At 37.3% G+C, this 14,245-nt stretch overlaps 1 protein-coding gene across 3 annotated transcripts in view; it reads left to right on the top strand.

Moving 5' to 3' along the window:
- The first annotated feature begins 323 nt into the window (after positions 1 to 323).
- Positions 324 to 14,245, top strand: part of DPY19L4 (dpy-19 like 4) — a 52,572-nt gene continuing 38,650 nt past the window's right edge. Inside the window, exons 1-3 of one of the 3 annotated variants that reach the window (XM_074269196.1) lie at positions 324 to 514; positions 10,536 to 10,655; positions 12,730 to 12,854. In XM_074269196.1, coding sequence (XP_074125297.1) covers positions 499 to 514; positions 10,536 to 10,655; positions 12,730 to 12,854 — 261 coding nt within the window. In that variant the 5' untranslated portion in view covers positions 324 to 498. The remainder of the gene's footprint in view (positions 515 to 10,535; positions 10,656 to 12,729; positions 12,855 to 14,245) is intronic. The other 2 variants (XM_074269204.1, XM_074269212.1) reach the window with 2 other exon arrangements.

The raw sequence follows: 14,245 nt of genomic DNA, 5'->3' as shown, positions 1-14,245 counted from the left end.
TTGAGAATGTTCCCCCTCTCCCCTCTCTGAAATTTGGTTTATGGGAGTTATGGCCAGCCTCGATAGATACGTAAGTCACATTCGTCCTGGTGGAACCGTAAGCGTTTTTAGTATCATCCGGAAAATGGTTTTGCTGCAGACTCCCGCAAGTGGACCAGGTTGGAGACGCCCTTCTCGGAGCACACCTGGGCCGAGGCCCCGCCCCCGCTGCCGCCGCGGTGCCGCTCACATGCGCTCCGGCTGCTCCGCAGCTCCCGGCACACTGGTTCCTGAGCCGGGCCCGTCGGGCCTCTCGGAGGTGGCGGGAGGACTCCGTTGGCCGAGGCACCGGAGGGGGGCGTGTCAGGAAGTTGAGGAGCGGAGCCGTGGCTGCGGTGGTGGCGGCGGCGGGGGCCGGGGCTGGATCGGCTCCGCGGGATCCTAAGGGCCGGCGGCTTCGGGGCAGCGGGGGAGAGGCCCAGGCGGCAGGGCCCGAGTTTGGGCGTCTCGGGCCGGGAGATGGAGGAGGAAGAAGGTGACGGAAACCCTGGGGCCTGCTGGGGGCGCTGGGCGTGGTGCGGGGCCGCGGGAGAGGGCTGTGAGCTTGGGGAGGAGCGACGCGACTAACGTCTGGGGGTTTGGAGGAGGTGGAGGGGAGGGGAGCAGTGACACAGAGAAAGAGGTGCTAGGGCTGTAACTTTTGTGCAGTAGATAGGAAGTGTCGGAGGGCTGTTACCGTGCCGGGGGGAGGGGGGTTGGTAAAGGGGACAAGGTGGGGCAATTCCTTGTACAAGAGTTAGGAAGGAGGGGGATGGTGGAGCAGGAACGTTTGGGGGAGGAGGGGGATGGTAGAGCTGCTACATTTGGGGAGGAGGAGGAGGGAGATGGGAGCGGTACTATTTGGGATGGGGGGACAGATGTTGATGAAAAGACGAACATTTGGCGAGGTAGGAGGCTGGAAGGAGGTGCTAGGAAGACAAGTAGCATTTGATGAAAGATATTAGGGCAGACTAGAGGGATTTTGTTGGAAATAACGAGTGCTGGGATTAGTTCTTGGAGGTGATAGACATTATTCGAAAGAAAAGATCTGGGAATCTTTTGTATATGGATTTTTTAATCCTTATTTGTGTGTGTGTGTGTGTGTGTGTGTGTGTGTGTGTGAGAGAGAGAGAGAGAGAGAGAGAGAGAGAGAGAGAGAGAGAGAGAGAGAGAGAGAGAGAGAGAGAGAGAGAGAGAGAGCTAAAAGGAGTTGAAGAGTTTCCTGCGTTTCAAAAAGCATTTCTGAAATTCTTATTTGAGGCACACCATGAACGTTGCTGTGATTGCGAACAGAACTACATTGGATTATTCTGGCGGGGGTGGGGGTGAGGGTGATGAGAGGAAAGGGGGAACCCCGTTTTGTCGACGCAAAGATAGTCCCCCTTTCCTATCTCTCAACAAGGGGAAGGGTCTTTAATGGGAGAAAATGATAAAAAAGGGACAAGACGAATTGGGGAATATGATGGAGAAGTATTGAAATAAGAATAATGACATTGGAAGAACCAGAGTTTCCAGTGCTGGTTAGTTAGGGGATTGTGTGAAAAGTTCGGGCAGGCAAGTGTTGTGGTTGGAGATGGAGAAAAGCGCTCTTCGGCAGGATTAAGCCCGTTACAAAGAAACTTCTAAATCCCACATACAACTTTCCCTCCTTAACGCTTGTGCCTGCTTTACTAGTGAAGGCATTTAACTGAATCTGACAATCTCAGGCGCAGAAGGAACAATAAGTAGTATGAATTCCGGTTGAAGCATTGCTAGAAGTTTGTATTTTGTTGCCACCGTAATGCCGGTGGTAATAGGGACATAGTGAATATTAATATAATAATGATGTAGTGGTGGTGATTTTTATATGGCACTAAATGCTTTTATCCCTAAAAAGGAGCGATTTGACACAGAAAGGGTTATAGCGTGTATGGGGGGGGAGGGGGACTTTGGGTCTACTTGAGACCTAAATTTTTTTCAACTAAAAAGGAGAAAGTTTCGAGTTCAGTGGAAGAATTGTAGCTTCCTGTGGCTTACTATACTAAGCCCATGACCATATAGAGGTACTACCTCCTGTTTGAGGTTTCAGAGTTGACCTAAATTTAAGATACTTTATAAAAACAGTTTCAAAACCTAATGGCTCATTTGCAGTTGATAATATGTGCTATGTAGACTCAACTCCGGAATTTGTTTTCATTTTGTGGCTACAGTGTGGTGTTAGAAGACAAAGTAAATCTCCTTTTTCATAACCTGATTAAATATCTTTTGATCTTTTCTGTTACTGATGAATTTCAATTGTATAGTAATTTGAATATTCCCTTTTGCACTTGTGTAATTAACAAACATTTTCCAAAGCTTTTTTTTTTTCCCCCTCTTATAAACTATATAGGTAAAAATGAAGGAAATAGGGGGGAAATAAATGGTTCTTCTTTGTGGTAACGTTTTTGTCATGGTGAGTTTTAATATTTTGTATTTGATTTTTTTTTATTATTACAACTTTTTATTGACAGAACATATACATGGGTAATTTTTTACAGCATTGTCCCTTGCACTCACTTCTGTTCCGAATTTTTCCCTTCCCTCCCTCCATCCCCTCCCCTAGATGGCAGGCAGTCCCATAAATGTTAAATATGTTATAGTATATCCTAGATATACTATATGTGTGCAGAACCATACAGATCTCTTGTTGCACAGGAAGAATTGGATTCAGAAGGTAAAAATAACCTGGGAAGAAAAGCAAAAAATGCAAACAGTTTACACTCAATTCCCAGTGTTCCTTCTCTCAGTGTGGCTGATTCTGTCCATCATTGATCAATTGGAACTGAATTAGATCTTCTCTATGTTGAAGAAATCCACTTCCATCAGAATCCATCCTCATATAGTATCATTGTTGAAGTGTATAATGATCTCCTGGTTCTGCTCATTTCACTCAGCATCAGTTGATGAAAGTCTCTCCAAGCCTCTCTGTATTCATCCTGCTGGTCATTTCTTACAGAACAATAATATTCCATAACATTTACATTCCACAATTTACCCAACCATTCTCCAATTGATGGGCATCCATGCATTTTCCAGTTTCTAGCCACTACAAAAAAGGCTGCCACAAACATTTTGGCACATATGGTCCCTTTCCCTTCTTTAATATTTCCATGGGATATAAGCCCAGTAGTAGCACTGCTGTATCAAAGGGTATGCACAGTTTGATAACTTTTTGGGCATAATTCCAGATTGCTCTTTAGAATGGTTGAATTCATACACAACTTCATCAACAATGCATCATTGTCCCAGTTTTCCCTCATCCCCTCCAACATTCATCATTATTTTTTTCTGTCATCTTAGCCAATATGACAGGTGTGTAGTGGTATCTCAGAGTTGTCTTAATTTGCCTTTCTGTGATCAATAGTGATTTGAAACACTCTTTCATATGAGTGGAAATAGTTTCAATTTCATCATCTGAAAATTATCTGTTCATATCCTTTGACCATTTATCAATCAGAGAATGGCTTGATTTCTTATAGAGTCAATTCTCTCTATATTTTGGAAACAAGACCTTTATCAGAACCTTTAACTATAAAAATGTTTTCCTAGTTTGTTGCTTCCTTCTAATCATGTTTGCATTAGTTTTGTTTGTACAAAAGCTTCTTAATTTGATGTATTCAAAATTTCATATTATGTGATCAATAATGATCTCTAGTTTTCCTTTGGTCACAAATTTCTTCCTCCTCCATAAGTTTGAGAGGTAAACTATCTATGTTCTTTTAATTTATTTATAATCTGGTTCTTTATGCCTAAATCATGGACCCATTTTGATGTTATCTTGGTGTATGGTGTTAAGTGTGGATCGATGCCTAATTTCTGCCATACTAATTTCCAGTTTTCCCAGCAGTTTTTGTCAAATAATGAATTCTTATCCCAAAAGTTGGATCTTTGGGTTTGTCAAACACTAGATTGCTATGGTTATTGACTATTTTGTCCTGTGAACCTAACCTATTCCAGTGATTTCTTAGTCAATACCAAGGGGTTTTGGTGACCGCTGCTTTATAATATAGTTTTAGATCTGGTACAGCTAGGCTGTCTTCATTTGATTTTTTTTTTTCCATTAATTCCCTTGAAATTCTTGACCTTTTGTTCTTCCATATGAATTTTGTTGTTATTTTTTCTAGGTCATTTAAAATAGTTTCTTGGGAATCTGATTGTCATCTTTATTATATTCACTCAGCATAGGCTGATATTTTTTTAAATAATGTTTTCCTCTTTAGAGTTTTATTATAAAAAGTGTTATAAATAAATCTAGAGATAACAAAAAATGCCATAACTGCCAATTCTTTTTTTTTTAATTTTTATTTATAAATTTTTTTGACATTATATATGCATGAATGATTTTTTTATAACATTATCCCTTGTATTCATTTTTCCAAATTATCCCCTCCCTCCTTCTACTCCCTCCCCCCGATGACAGGCAATCCCATATATTTTACTTGTGTTACAGTAAAACCTAGATACAATATATGTGTGTAAGTACCATTTTCTTGTTGCACATTAAGTATTTGATTCCGAAGGTATAAGTAACTTGGATAGATAGACAGTAGTTCTAACAGTTTACATTCACTTCCCAGTGTTCTTTCTCTGGGTATAGTTGTTTCTGTCCATCATTGATCAACTGGAAGTGAGTTGGATCTTCTTTATGTTGAAGATATCCACTTCCATCAGAATACATCTTCATACAACATTGAAGTGTACAGCGATCTTCTAGTTCTATTCATTTCACTCAGCATCAGTTGATGTAAGTCTCTCCAAGCCTCTCTGTATCCTCCTGCTGGTCATTTCTTACTGAGCAATAATATTCCATAATCTTCATATACCATAATTTACCCAACCATTCTCCAATTGATGGACATCCATTCATCTTCCAGTTTCTGGCCACTACAAAAAGAGCTGCCACAAACATTTTGGCACATACAGGTCCCTTTCCCCTCCTCAGTATTTCTTTGGGATATAAGCCCAATAGCAGCAATGCTGGATCAAAGGGTATGCACAGTTTGATAACTTTTTGGTCATAGTTCCAGATTGCTCTCCACAATGGCTGGATTCTTTCACAACTCCACCAACAATGTATTAGTGTCCCAGTATAACTGCCATTTCTTTTGAATAGCTGTGACCTTATTGGCATTACTGTTTTTGTTTCATCTTCTAGTTAAGAATGGTTTTTACGGTTTGAAATGTAAAGGATTAAATATAAGGTCAAATATGGTATGGCAGCTTTGTTCGATAATAAAATCTTTATTTACACCAGTAAATTATACTACTAAGTTTATACTTCAAAGAGAAAAGGGATCCATATATACAAAAATATAGCAGCTCTGCTTGTGATGACAAAGACCTAGGAATTGAGGTGATGCCCATCAATTGAGGAGTGACTAAACAAGCTATAATATAAGAATGTGATGAAATGCTATTGTGCTATAAGAAATCATGAAAGATGATTTCAGAGAAACTGGAGATTTTGATTAACGAAAGCAGAATGGAGTGAGCAGACCCAAGAGAAAAATTTATGTAATAGCAATTTAATACGATATTATAAGGATATAATTTTGAAATATTTAAGAACTCTGAATAATGCAGTGATCTACTACTATTCCAGAGGACTCATGGCACATGCTGCCAATATCCTTATTGGAGATTTATTCAGAGTTTAGATTGAGGCATTTTGTCATTATTCATGACTAATGGTGGGAGAAGAGGAGACTTGTTTTGCTTGACTATTGGTTAAAAAGTTTTGCTTTAATTTTGCACTGAGAGAAGGAATAGATCATGGGAAATTTTTGCTAAATTTTATTTTTAAAATCTTATCAGGGATGGTCTCTAATACCTTCATCATATTGGTTTCTCGCCTCGGTCTATCAAAGTTATTCGTGTCTTTCCTGAAATTGACATGGAAAATTGGACATAAGGCTCCATGTGTAGTATAATCAGAATCAAGGCCATATGGATTGTTGCCTCTTCTTTTTTGGACACTTCCTAAGGAAGCCAGGAGATACAGATAAGGAGGCAGAGTATTTCAAGAATGGTGAACTGCTGGTGAAAAGGCATGGAGTTAGAAGATGGTGTGTTTTGTGGAATGAGCAACAAAAAATCAAATCAAGAATTTATTTATTAAGTGTCTATGCTATGCCAAACTTGGTTAAGCACTGAGGATACAAAGAAATACAGTAACAGCAGTTCTTCTTAAGAAACTCAGTTTAATGTGGGAAATAACATGCAAACAACTTCTCTATAAGCAAAGTATATACATGATAAATTGGAAACAAATAGGGAAAGCACTCTCCTATGTTTTCATGACATTGCTTTCTCCTGGTTTTCTTATCTGCCTGCCTATTCTTTTAGTCTCCTTTACTAAATCTTCATCAAGATCCTTCCCATTTGCCATGAATATTCCCCAGACACAACCTTGGGCCCAGAGAATGTATAGAATTGGAAGATAGAGTGCCTTGTGAAAGGAACAGCAAGGAGCCCAGTGTTCCAAGAATTGCATAATCTATAGAGAGAAGTAAGTTAGAATGAGAAAAAAAGGTAGGAAATAGTGAGAGTAATACGGCTTTAAAAGCCAAACAGATTTTTTTTTTTGGTTTGATTCTGGAGGTAATAAGGAGCCACTGTAGTTTATTGAATAGAGAGAACCAATGATGGTGATGTGGTTAGTGGCAGTGCAGAGAGTTGTGGGAATTGAGGTGGGGAATCCCCTTTATTTGGAGACACAAGTCCAATGTGAAAGAATTCACACACCCGAAATCTGAATGGCAGAAAAGAGAAGTTAATTGGCACTGAGAAACCAGCTTTGCTAGGAAGACAGACTTCTTAGTGACTAAAGGTCTTGTTAGGGAAATAAAGTTTAACACTGAGAATAGGTTATCTTCACAGGGGGCAGGAGTCCTGGTAGGAAGCTTTATTTCCTTAGCAAAGCATAATCCTACTTCATACTTCTGGAAAAATTTGGTGTTCAAAATTGTCTTTTATTGGCTGGTCTAGGGCTTCCATTCAAAATAGAATGAGAAAGGGAGCAGCTAGGTGGCGCAGTGGATAGAGCACCAGTCCTGAATTCAGGAGGACCCAAGTTCAAATCTGGTCTCAGACACTTAACACTTCCTAGCTGTGTGACCCTGGGCAAGTCACTTAACCCCAGCCTCAGGGGAAAAAAAAAAAAAGGAATGAGAATCCTTCAATGTTGTCAATGCCTTCAGGCCTAGATTTCCAGTTGAAGAGAGTACTTATCTTAGAGTTTCAAGCCACTCAATAGGAATATCAGGCCCAGATCTTCAATGGAATAAAATCATTTTGAAGGCTTTTTCCCAGAGCTTGGAATTTCCTGAAGAGGATCCAGGCCACCTCCAAAAGATCAATGGAGGGTGATTTGACCAAGATCTCCAATTGAATGACACCACTTAACTTGGTAAAGGCTTGTCTGGGAAAGTATGCTTTTTCCCATGGGAGAGTCTGAGACACCGAATATAATTTCAGGGTTCATTCCCTTCAGTAGCACAATGTTGGGGGTCAGGTACAGTATGTTCAACTGTAGCTGATCAGTCCAATACAAGTTCAGAAGGCTTTACCTTTTAGGATAGATACAAATAGTCCATTAAAACATTTGGGATTAAGTTGTCTTTGGATTTATGTAATTCACATTTCCTTTATACTACTATAATTCAGATTTGCTCATAGAGTATACCATCTTTTGATGTAGGCATGGCATGATGGGTGATCCTGTGCCAGTATCTCTCAACTCTTACAATCAATATTAAAGTTCTTCAGAGAGATCTTGGCAGTGTTCTTGTACTACTTCTTACCATCATGTGAGAGTTTGCCTTGTGCAAGTTCTCTGCAAGATAGTCTTTTATATAAGCATGTGTTTAGCATTTGGACTTAGTGGTTAGTCCATTAGAGTAGTACTCTCTGAAGTAGAGTTTGGATGCTTGGCATTTCAGCTCAAGAAGGGGACCTCAGTGTCTGGTATCTTATTTTACCTTACCAGATTATCTTCTGAGTCTTCTAATACAATTCAAGTGGAAGCCATTCACTTTGCTGGCATGTTGCTTATAAACCATCCATGTTTCACAGGCATACAATAGTGAAGATAGCACAATAGCTCTGTAAACCTTTAGTTTGTTATGTAGCCTCGCTCTTCTGTCCTTCATTTTCTTTGAAGCCTCCCAAACACTGAGCTACCTCAGACAGTATGTGCCTCAGTCTCATCATCATGTGAACATCACCAGAAAATGTTTTGCCAAGACAAGTGAACTTATTCAAAGTATTCAGAATTTCTTCATTTGGGATGGTGTGAAGTAGGCTGATAGAGGAAGCCTGTTGATTGTCAGGCAAAATTGACACAAGTGTCAGAGAATCAATTCATGATCTGTTGTATGTCAGCCTCAAAGAATGCATTTAATGCACCATTATCTGCAGACAAAAATAAATCATGCAACAAATCTCCCTACATTTTGGTTTTGGCTGGTAACTTTTCATGTTAAAAAGTTTGCTATCCATTTGGTAACTAATCACAATACTGTTTTCTTCTTTTTTACATTTTTAAAACTTTTTATAATACCTTTTGATTTTTCCAAATATATGCAAAGATGGTTTTCAACATTCACCCCTGCAAAACCTTGTATTCAAAATTTTCTCCTTTCCTTCCCCTTTATGCTAGGCAGCAAGGAATATATTATAGGCTAAACATGAGTGATTCTTCTAAACATATTTCCATATTCATCACACTGTGCAAGAAAAATCCTATCAAAAGGGGAAAAAAAACCCACCACCACCACCAGAAAAGGTGAAAGCATTATGCTTTAATTCACATTCAGTCTCCATAGTTCTAGTTCTTTCTCTGGATACAGATAGCTTGATGCTGTTTTCTTCCTTGTTGAATGCATCTGACATCATGGAAAATGTCATTTTAAAAAAGCAAACACACAGTCCTGCTTCACTTATTGGTAGTGAAATCATAAGAGCATCATCTTTCATCCAGAATCCATGCAAGCATGCCATCATGAAACTGATCTATAATACTCATGAACTTCTCTAGGCAGTCACATTTTGCCATGATCTTCTATGTGTCCTTATGACTGACAATCAAAGGTCATTTCTCCTATTGTTGTTGGGCTGCAAACACCATATCAACCATTCCTTGGCCCTTTTTGATGCCATACTGGTTCACATACCATCAAAGACAGAATTTCATGTTTGATCCTGGATATTATAGGGAGCCACCATCATTTACTAAGTGAGAGAAGGGAGAATAACATGATCAGATTTTTACTTCAGAAAGATCATTTTAGCAGCTGAGTGAGCAGTGGACTTTAATTGGAAGAGATCTGAGCAGGGGAAAACTGATTAATTTGTTCCTGGACATTTAGGTGTTAGAGGAGAAACAAAGAAGTCCCTTTGTACTTCTGTAGGCAGTAAGTTGTAGATTATATTCTAGTACAGGATTTATACAGTAATGATAAATATAATAATAACATGAAAGCATATTAGATTCAAAAAGAAAAAATAAACAGTTCTGAGATATAAGGGGTGGTAACATGGAGTGATTATTAACTTGAAATCAAAAGAGTTTACCTAAATTGGACTTCATGGAAGAAGTAGCATTTGAAGCAGCGTCATTTAAAGGACTGGTAAGGGCAGATTGATGGCATAGTGATCAGAGTACTAAACATGGTTACTTTAGTAATCCTTAGCAAATTACTTTATCCTGTTTGCTTCAGTTTCTTTATCTGTAAAATGAGCTGGAGTAGGAAATGGCCAACCATTCTTTGCCAAGAGTCGCAAAGAGTCAGATATGACTAAAATGACTAAACAAGGAACAAGGAATTTGGTTCAAGAGGGGCAGGCAGGACATTCGAGGCCTAGGGGAGTGGAGAAGACCTAGAAGCAGGAAGATTTTGTAGATAGCATCAAATTATGGAAAATCTTGAATGAGGAGGAAAATGATTTGAATTTTATTTCCTAGAAAATATGGAACCACTGCAAAAATTTTAATAGAAGTCTGAGAATTCTGTGTATGGGGAAAATTATTGGAAAGAAATATGTTGTGATGGAAAGGAGATTAGATTTAGAATCAGAGTCCTAAATTCAAATTTGGACTATTTAATCTCTCTTAAATCTTGGTTTCTTCATCTATAAAATGAGGAGATTAAATTTTCAAGATCCCTTTACACTCTTAACTTTGGTTCTGCAAGATTATTTTAGATATATACACTAAAAGATAGTTTTGAGGAGGGAAAAAGTAGAGGCATGAAGCCCTACTTCAGGAGACTGGTGCAGTAGACCAGGTAGGTGGTAATTATAATTATTATATCAGTATGATAACAGTAGAAAGAGAGAGGAAAGAACAGGTTGTGAGAGACATAGAGATAGAATACTAAGAATGTTTTCTTAGTATCAGAAATTATATTAGTACATTTCTACTTCTACAATATGCTTAATCTAACAATATAGAATAATTGTTCACATATAAAGTTGAAATAATTTTCTTAAATATTAAGGATCATCATCAGAATTACGTGAGAGGAAAAAGTCAAGCTGCCCTGAAAATGAGCAAGTAGCTCTACAAACTCTGCCAGAGAAAACCAGAGATATTTCAGCTATGAAGAGATCTCATAAATGTAAGTCATATTAGTTTCAGAGTTGTCTCTAATCTTTTCCTCTAACCACAATGTTTTAAAATTTCCCTTTTTTTCCCCCCGTCTTGATTTCTACCTGTCCAGGTAGGGTTGACTACTTGGACGCATAATTGTTGGAAATTTTTTTCATCATCATCAACTTTTTTTTACTCTTACCATTTCCATTTCAGTTGAAGTTTAAAAAGTCATCAATTTGACTTTGGGACCCAATGGGATAGAAATCACAGTCTCTGCTTTTGAGAGTGACTTTTAATGCCTTATCCCTCTGGTGTGATTGTTTTCATCCATCTTAATTTTCATGCTAAGTGACTGTGGCATGTTTGGGAGAGTAGGCAATGGATATGACTCAGAGTGAATATTCCAGAAAGGATATTCCGCGCATACTGATTATACTAAGGATTTTAGCATTGTAAATCTATTTCAAAGTGCTTTATTTAATTTAAATATATATTTTTTGAGGTGGTACAAAGAAAAAGTTGACTAACTGAAAATATACAGTGTTTCAGTTTGCTTTTTGACCTGTTTTACAGAATTAATATGGTTTCTACAGAAAAATGTGTCCTATGTCAGATACCAGACTTGCAAATTGGAAAACAGATCATTTGTAAATTTCAACTGCCTATGCGGTACTTTTCTTCCCCAGTTAACAGAATGATGAATCCTATGAATAAACTTTATGGTTATCTTCCTTTTACAAATGCCGATTCTATGACATGTAAAAATTTTGTGATTAGTCCTAGATTATATGGTATATATCAATAGTATCACTAAAATCAGAAGTAAACTATTTTATTTTCCTTATATCCTCCCAGAGAGTGGGCTTGTGGGTACTCCATGGGCTTGTGGGAACTCCTTACAGAATCAATGAGCAAACTCCTTTAAAGGTGTGAATAAGCACATTACCTTGTCTCAAGTTCTGGCCCATAACATCTGCAAGAATCCTAACAATCCTGTATTTTAAACTGGAATATTCCTTAGATGGTAAAAATTTTTATACACACAAACATACACACATACAGAATAAACACTGAACTTTCCCCAACACACACAGTAAAAAATTTTGAAGAACAAAATATTTAGTAGGCCAATATTCAATTATAGGTTCTTAATGCTTCTATTATATTCTTGTGGAAATTTTTAGTCCCAGGTATAAGATTAAGTTGATAATGCCACTCAAGAATGATGATCACCTGAATTAATATTTTTCATGCAAGTTACTTAAAAAGGCTTCTGTCAAAGTGTCTAAGAAATTTTGCTTATTAACTAATATCCTATATTAACAAGCATTATGTTTAATTCTTTATCTCATATGACAGACACTACCACATAGTAGCACTTGGAAAAATATAATCATTAAGCAATAATGCAATGTGAGTTAATAAGCACTTGAAACTTTTTCCAAATTGTAATTTGAAGCTTTTAACCTTTAATTTACTAGATACTGGAGTTTCTCATATCCTTTGAATATAAACTTCTTTTTGGTATAATAGTTCTCAACCTTTTTTTATGCCATGAACCCCTTTAATAGTCTGGTGAAGCCTGTGAACCCCTTCTCAGAATAATGTTATTCAACGCACAAAATTATGTTGCATTGTAAAGGAAACCAATTCTGTTTTTAAAAAATGCTCATAGGCTCCAAGTTAGGACCCACTTGTCTTGAGGAATATTTCTGTTAAATAATATAGTGAATGCTTTTATAATGCTTTGCAAGTAATAATCACCCTTAAATTACTTTTGAAAACTGATAGGTATTAATCCCAATTTTAAAAACTAAAAAAATTTAGAAGTAAAATGCTTCTTTATATGTTTCAATAATATTCATAAGTTTTGTTTTTCTAATATCTTTCTTTATTGCTTAGTGAGAAATCTTTTTGTAAGGTTTTTTTTTTTTTCCTCATTTTGTCTCAAAGAACTTGCAGTCACATTGAGGGTGTTATACTTTTAACTTTAATAAACTTAAACAGGAAATATGATGAAATAGGGACATGGATTCATTTCTTTAGGGTATTACGTTAGTGTCTACATATCTATGATTGCTTTTACTATCCTTTTTCAGATATATTATTTCAGCGTTTTGCAAAGCTTTTCTTGGGCTGTCTTGCAGCAGTTACTAGTGGTATGATGTATGCACTGTATTTGTCAACATATCATGAGCGGAGATTCTGGTTTTCCAGCAGACAGGTAAGGTAGAATTTTTGAGGCTACTTGAGTATTTTGTGCTATCAAAAAATATGTTTTATAGCAAGCTAGATGTGCAGGATATTTATTATCTATGGACAATTTAAGGTTGCACTATTTATAATTGTGACTAGTTCAGAAAATATATTCCTTGGCTATAATGTCCAGGCTAGTTTTCTGGAGGGCCTTGGACCAGCCTGGTCTCAGCAGAATAATCACCACATGAATAGTCAGGAATAAAGTCCAAAGTCTTTATTGTCTCCTTCAATCTCCCAGTCTGAACCAGTCTGCTCCATAATCTCAGTCAGTCTGGCTCACAGTTTCCACCACAGTCTAATTCACAGTCTGATTGTGTGACCCAGTCTCTTCTAGCATTCTGCCAGTTTCTACCAGTCTCTACTAGTCTTTACCATCTCCTTCCAAGTCTGACTTTGTCCCCAGTTTAAATAACCTATTACAATTACATCATTACAGTATACTGAATATGTGTGAATGAGAGAAGCATTTTATCACCATTCTAAGTACTGATTTTTTGAGAATTATTCAGTGAAATATATAAGCTTGTAAAATAATTAATAGTTTTTTTCCCTCTTGCCTTGAACTATGTAGTCTTATGTGTGGTGGGTAGTATTCCATTATGAAACTGGTTCAACCAAATATTAAATATCATCAGTTATTAAAATTCTTTATTTGTACTAAAGGTGCTTTATACTTACTACTTATTAGTTAATGTTTTGATATTAAACACATTTGGGCAGTTAGATGGCATACTGGCATTGGCCCTAAAGTCAGGAGGACCTTAGTTCAAATTCGGTTTCAGACATAATACTGTGTGACTCTGGACAAGTCACTTAACCCCAATTGCCTCAAACAAACAAATAAACTACAACAAAAAACAAATGAAGTTATCAAAATATTAAACAGAATTAATTTCCAATACCTAGGATGTTTGTAATGGTTTAATTTTCAGATGCCTTCTCCCTCCCTCCTAGTTTCCCCCTCAGAAGTCAAGAGATGTACTACATCATTTTTAAGATGTTTTGTTGCATTAGCATAGGTAATCTCCATCTCTGGTAAAATGGAGTATATTGACTGCCTTTGGAATTCTTAATAAACATGATGCTGTTTATGGTGGTTGTTTTCTGTTTAAATAATTTTGTTTTGGTACTTGTCTTTACAATTATAGTTTCTTGTTAGCAGAACAATCCTGTGAATGAAGTTTGTCATTCATTGATATAAGATGACATAGTGTCATCACACAGTGTTATCACTGGTCATATGCTTTAGTTTTACTTTAGCCTAGATAGTGATGTGGTGTTTTTTTTTTGTTGTTGTTGTTGTTGTTGTTTGGGGGGGGGGGGTTGGACATAAATTCTGAGTGATGGAAATGTGTG

The sequence above is a fragment of the Sminthopsis crassicaudata genome, chromosome 1, assembly GCF_048593235.1.
Source record: "Sminthopsis crassicaudata isolate SCR6 chromosome 1, ASM4859323v1, whole genome shotgun sequence".
NCBI classification, from domain to species: domain Eukaryota; kingdom Metazoa; phylum Chordata; class Mammalia; order Dasyuromorphia; family Dasyuridae; genus Sminthopsis; species Sminthopsis crassicaudata.
This window is presented reverse-complemented; position numbering and strand designations above follow the sequence as displayed.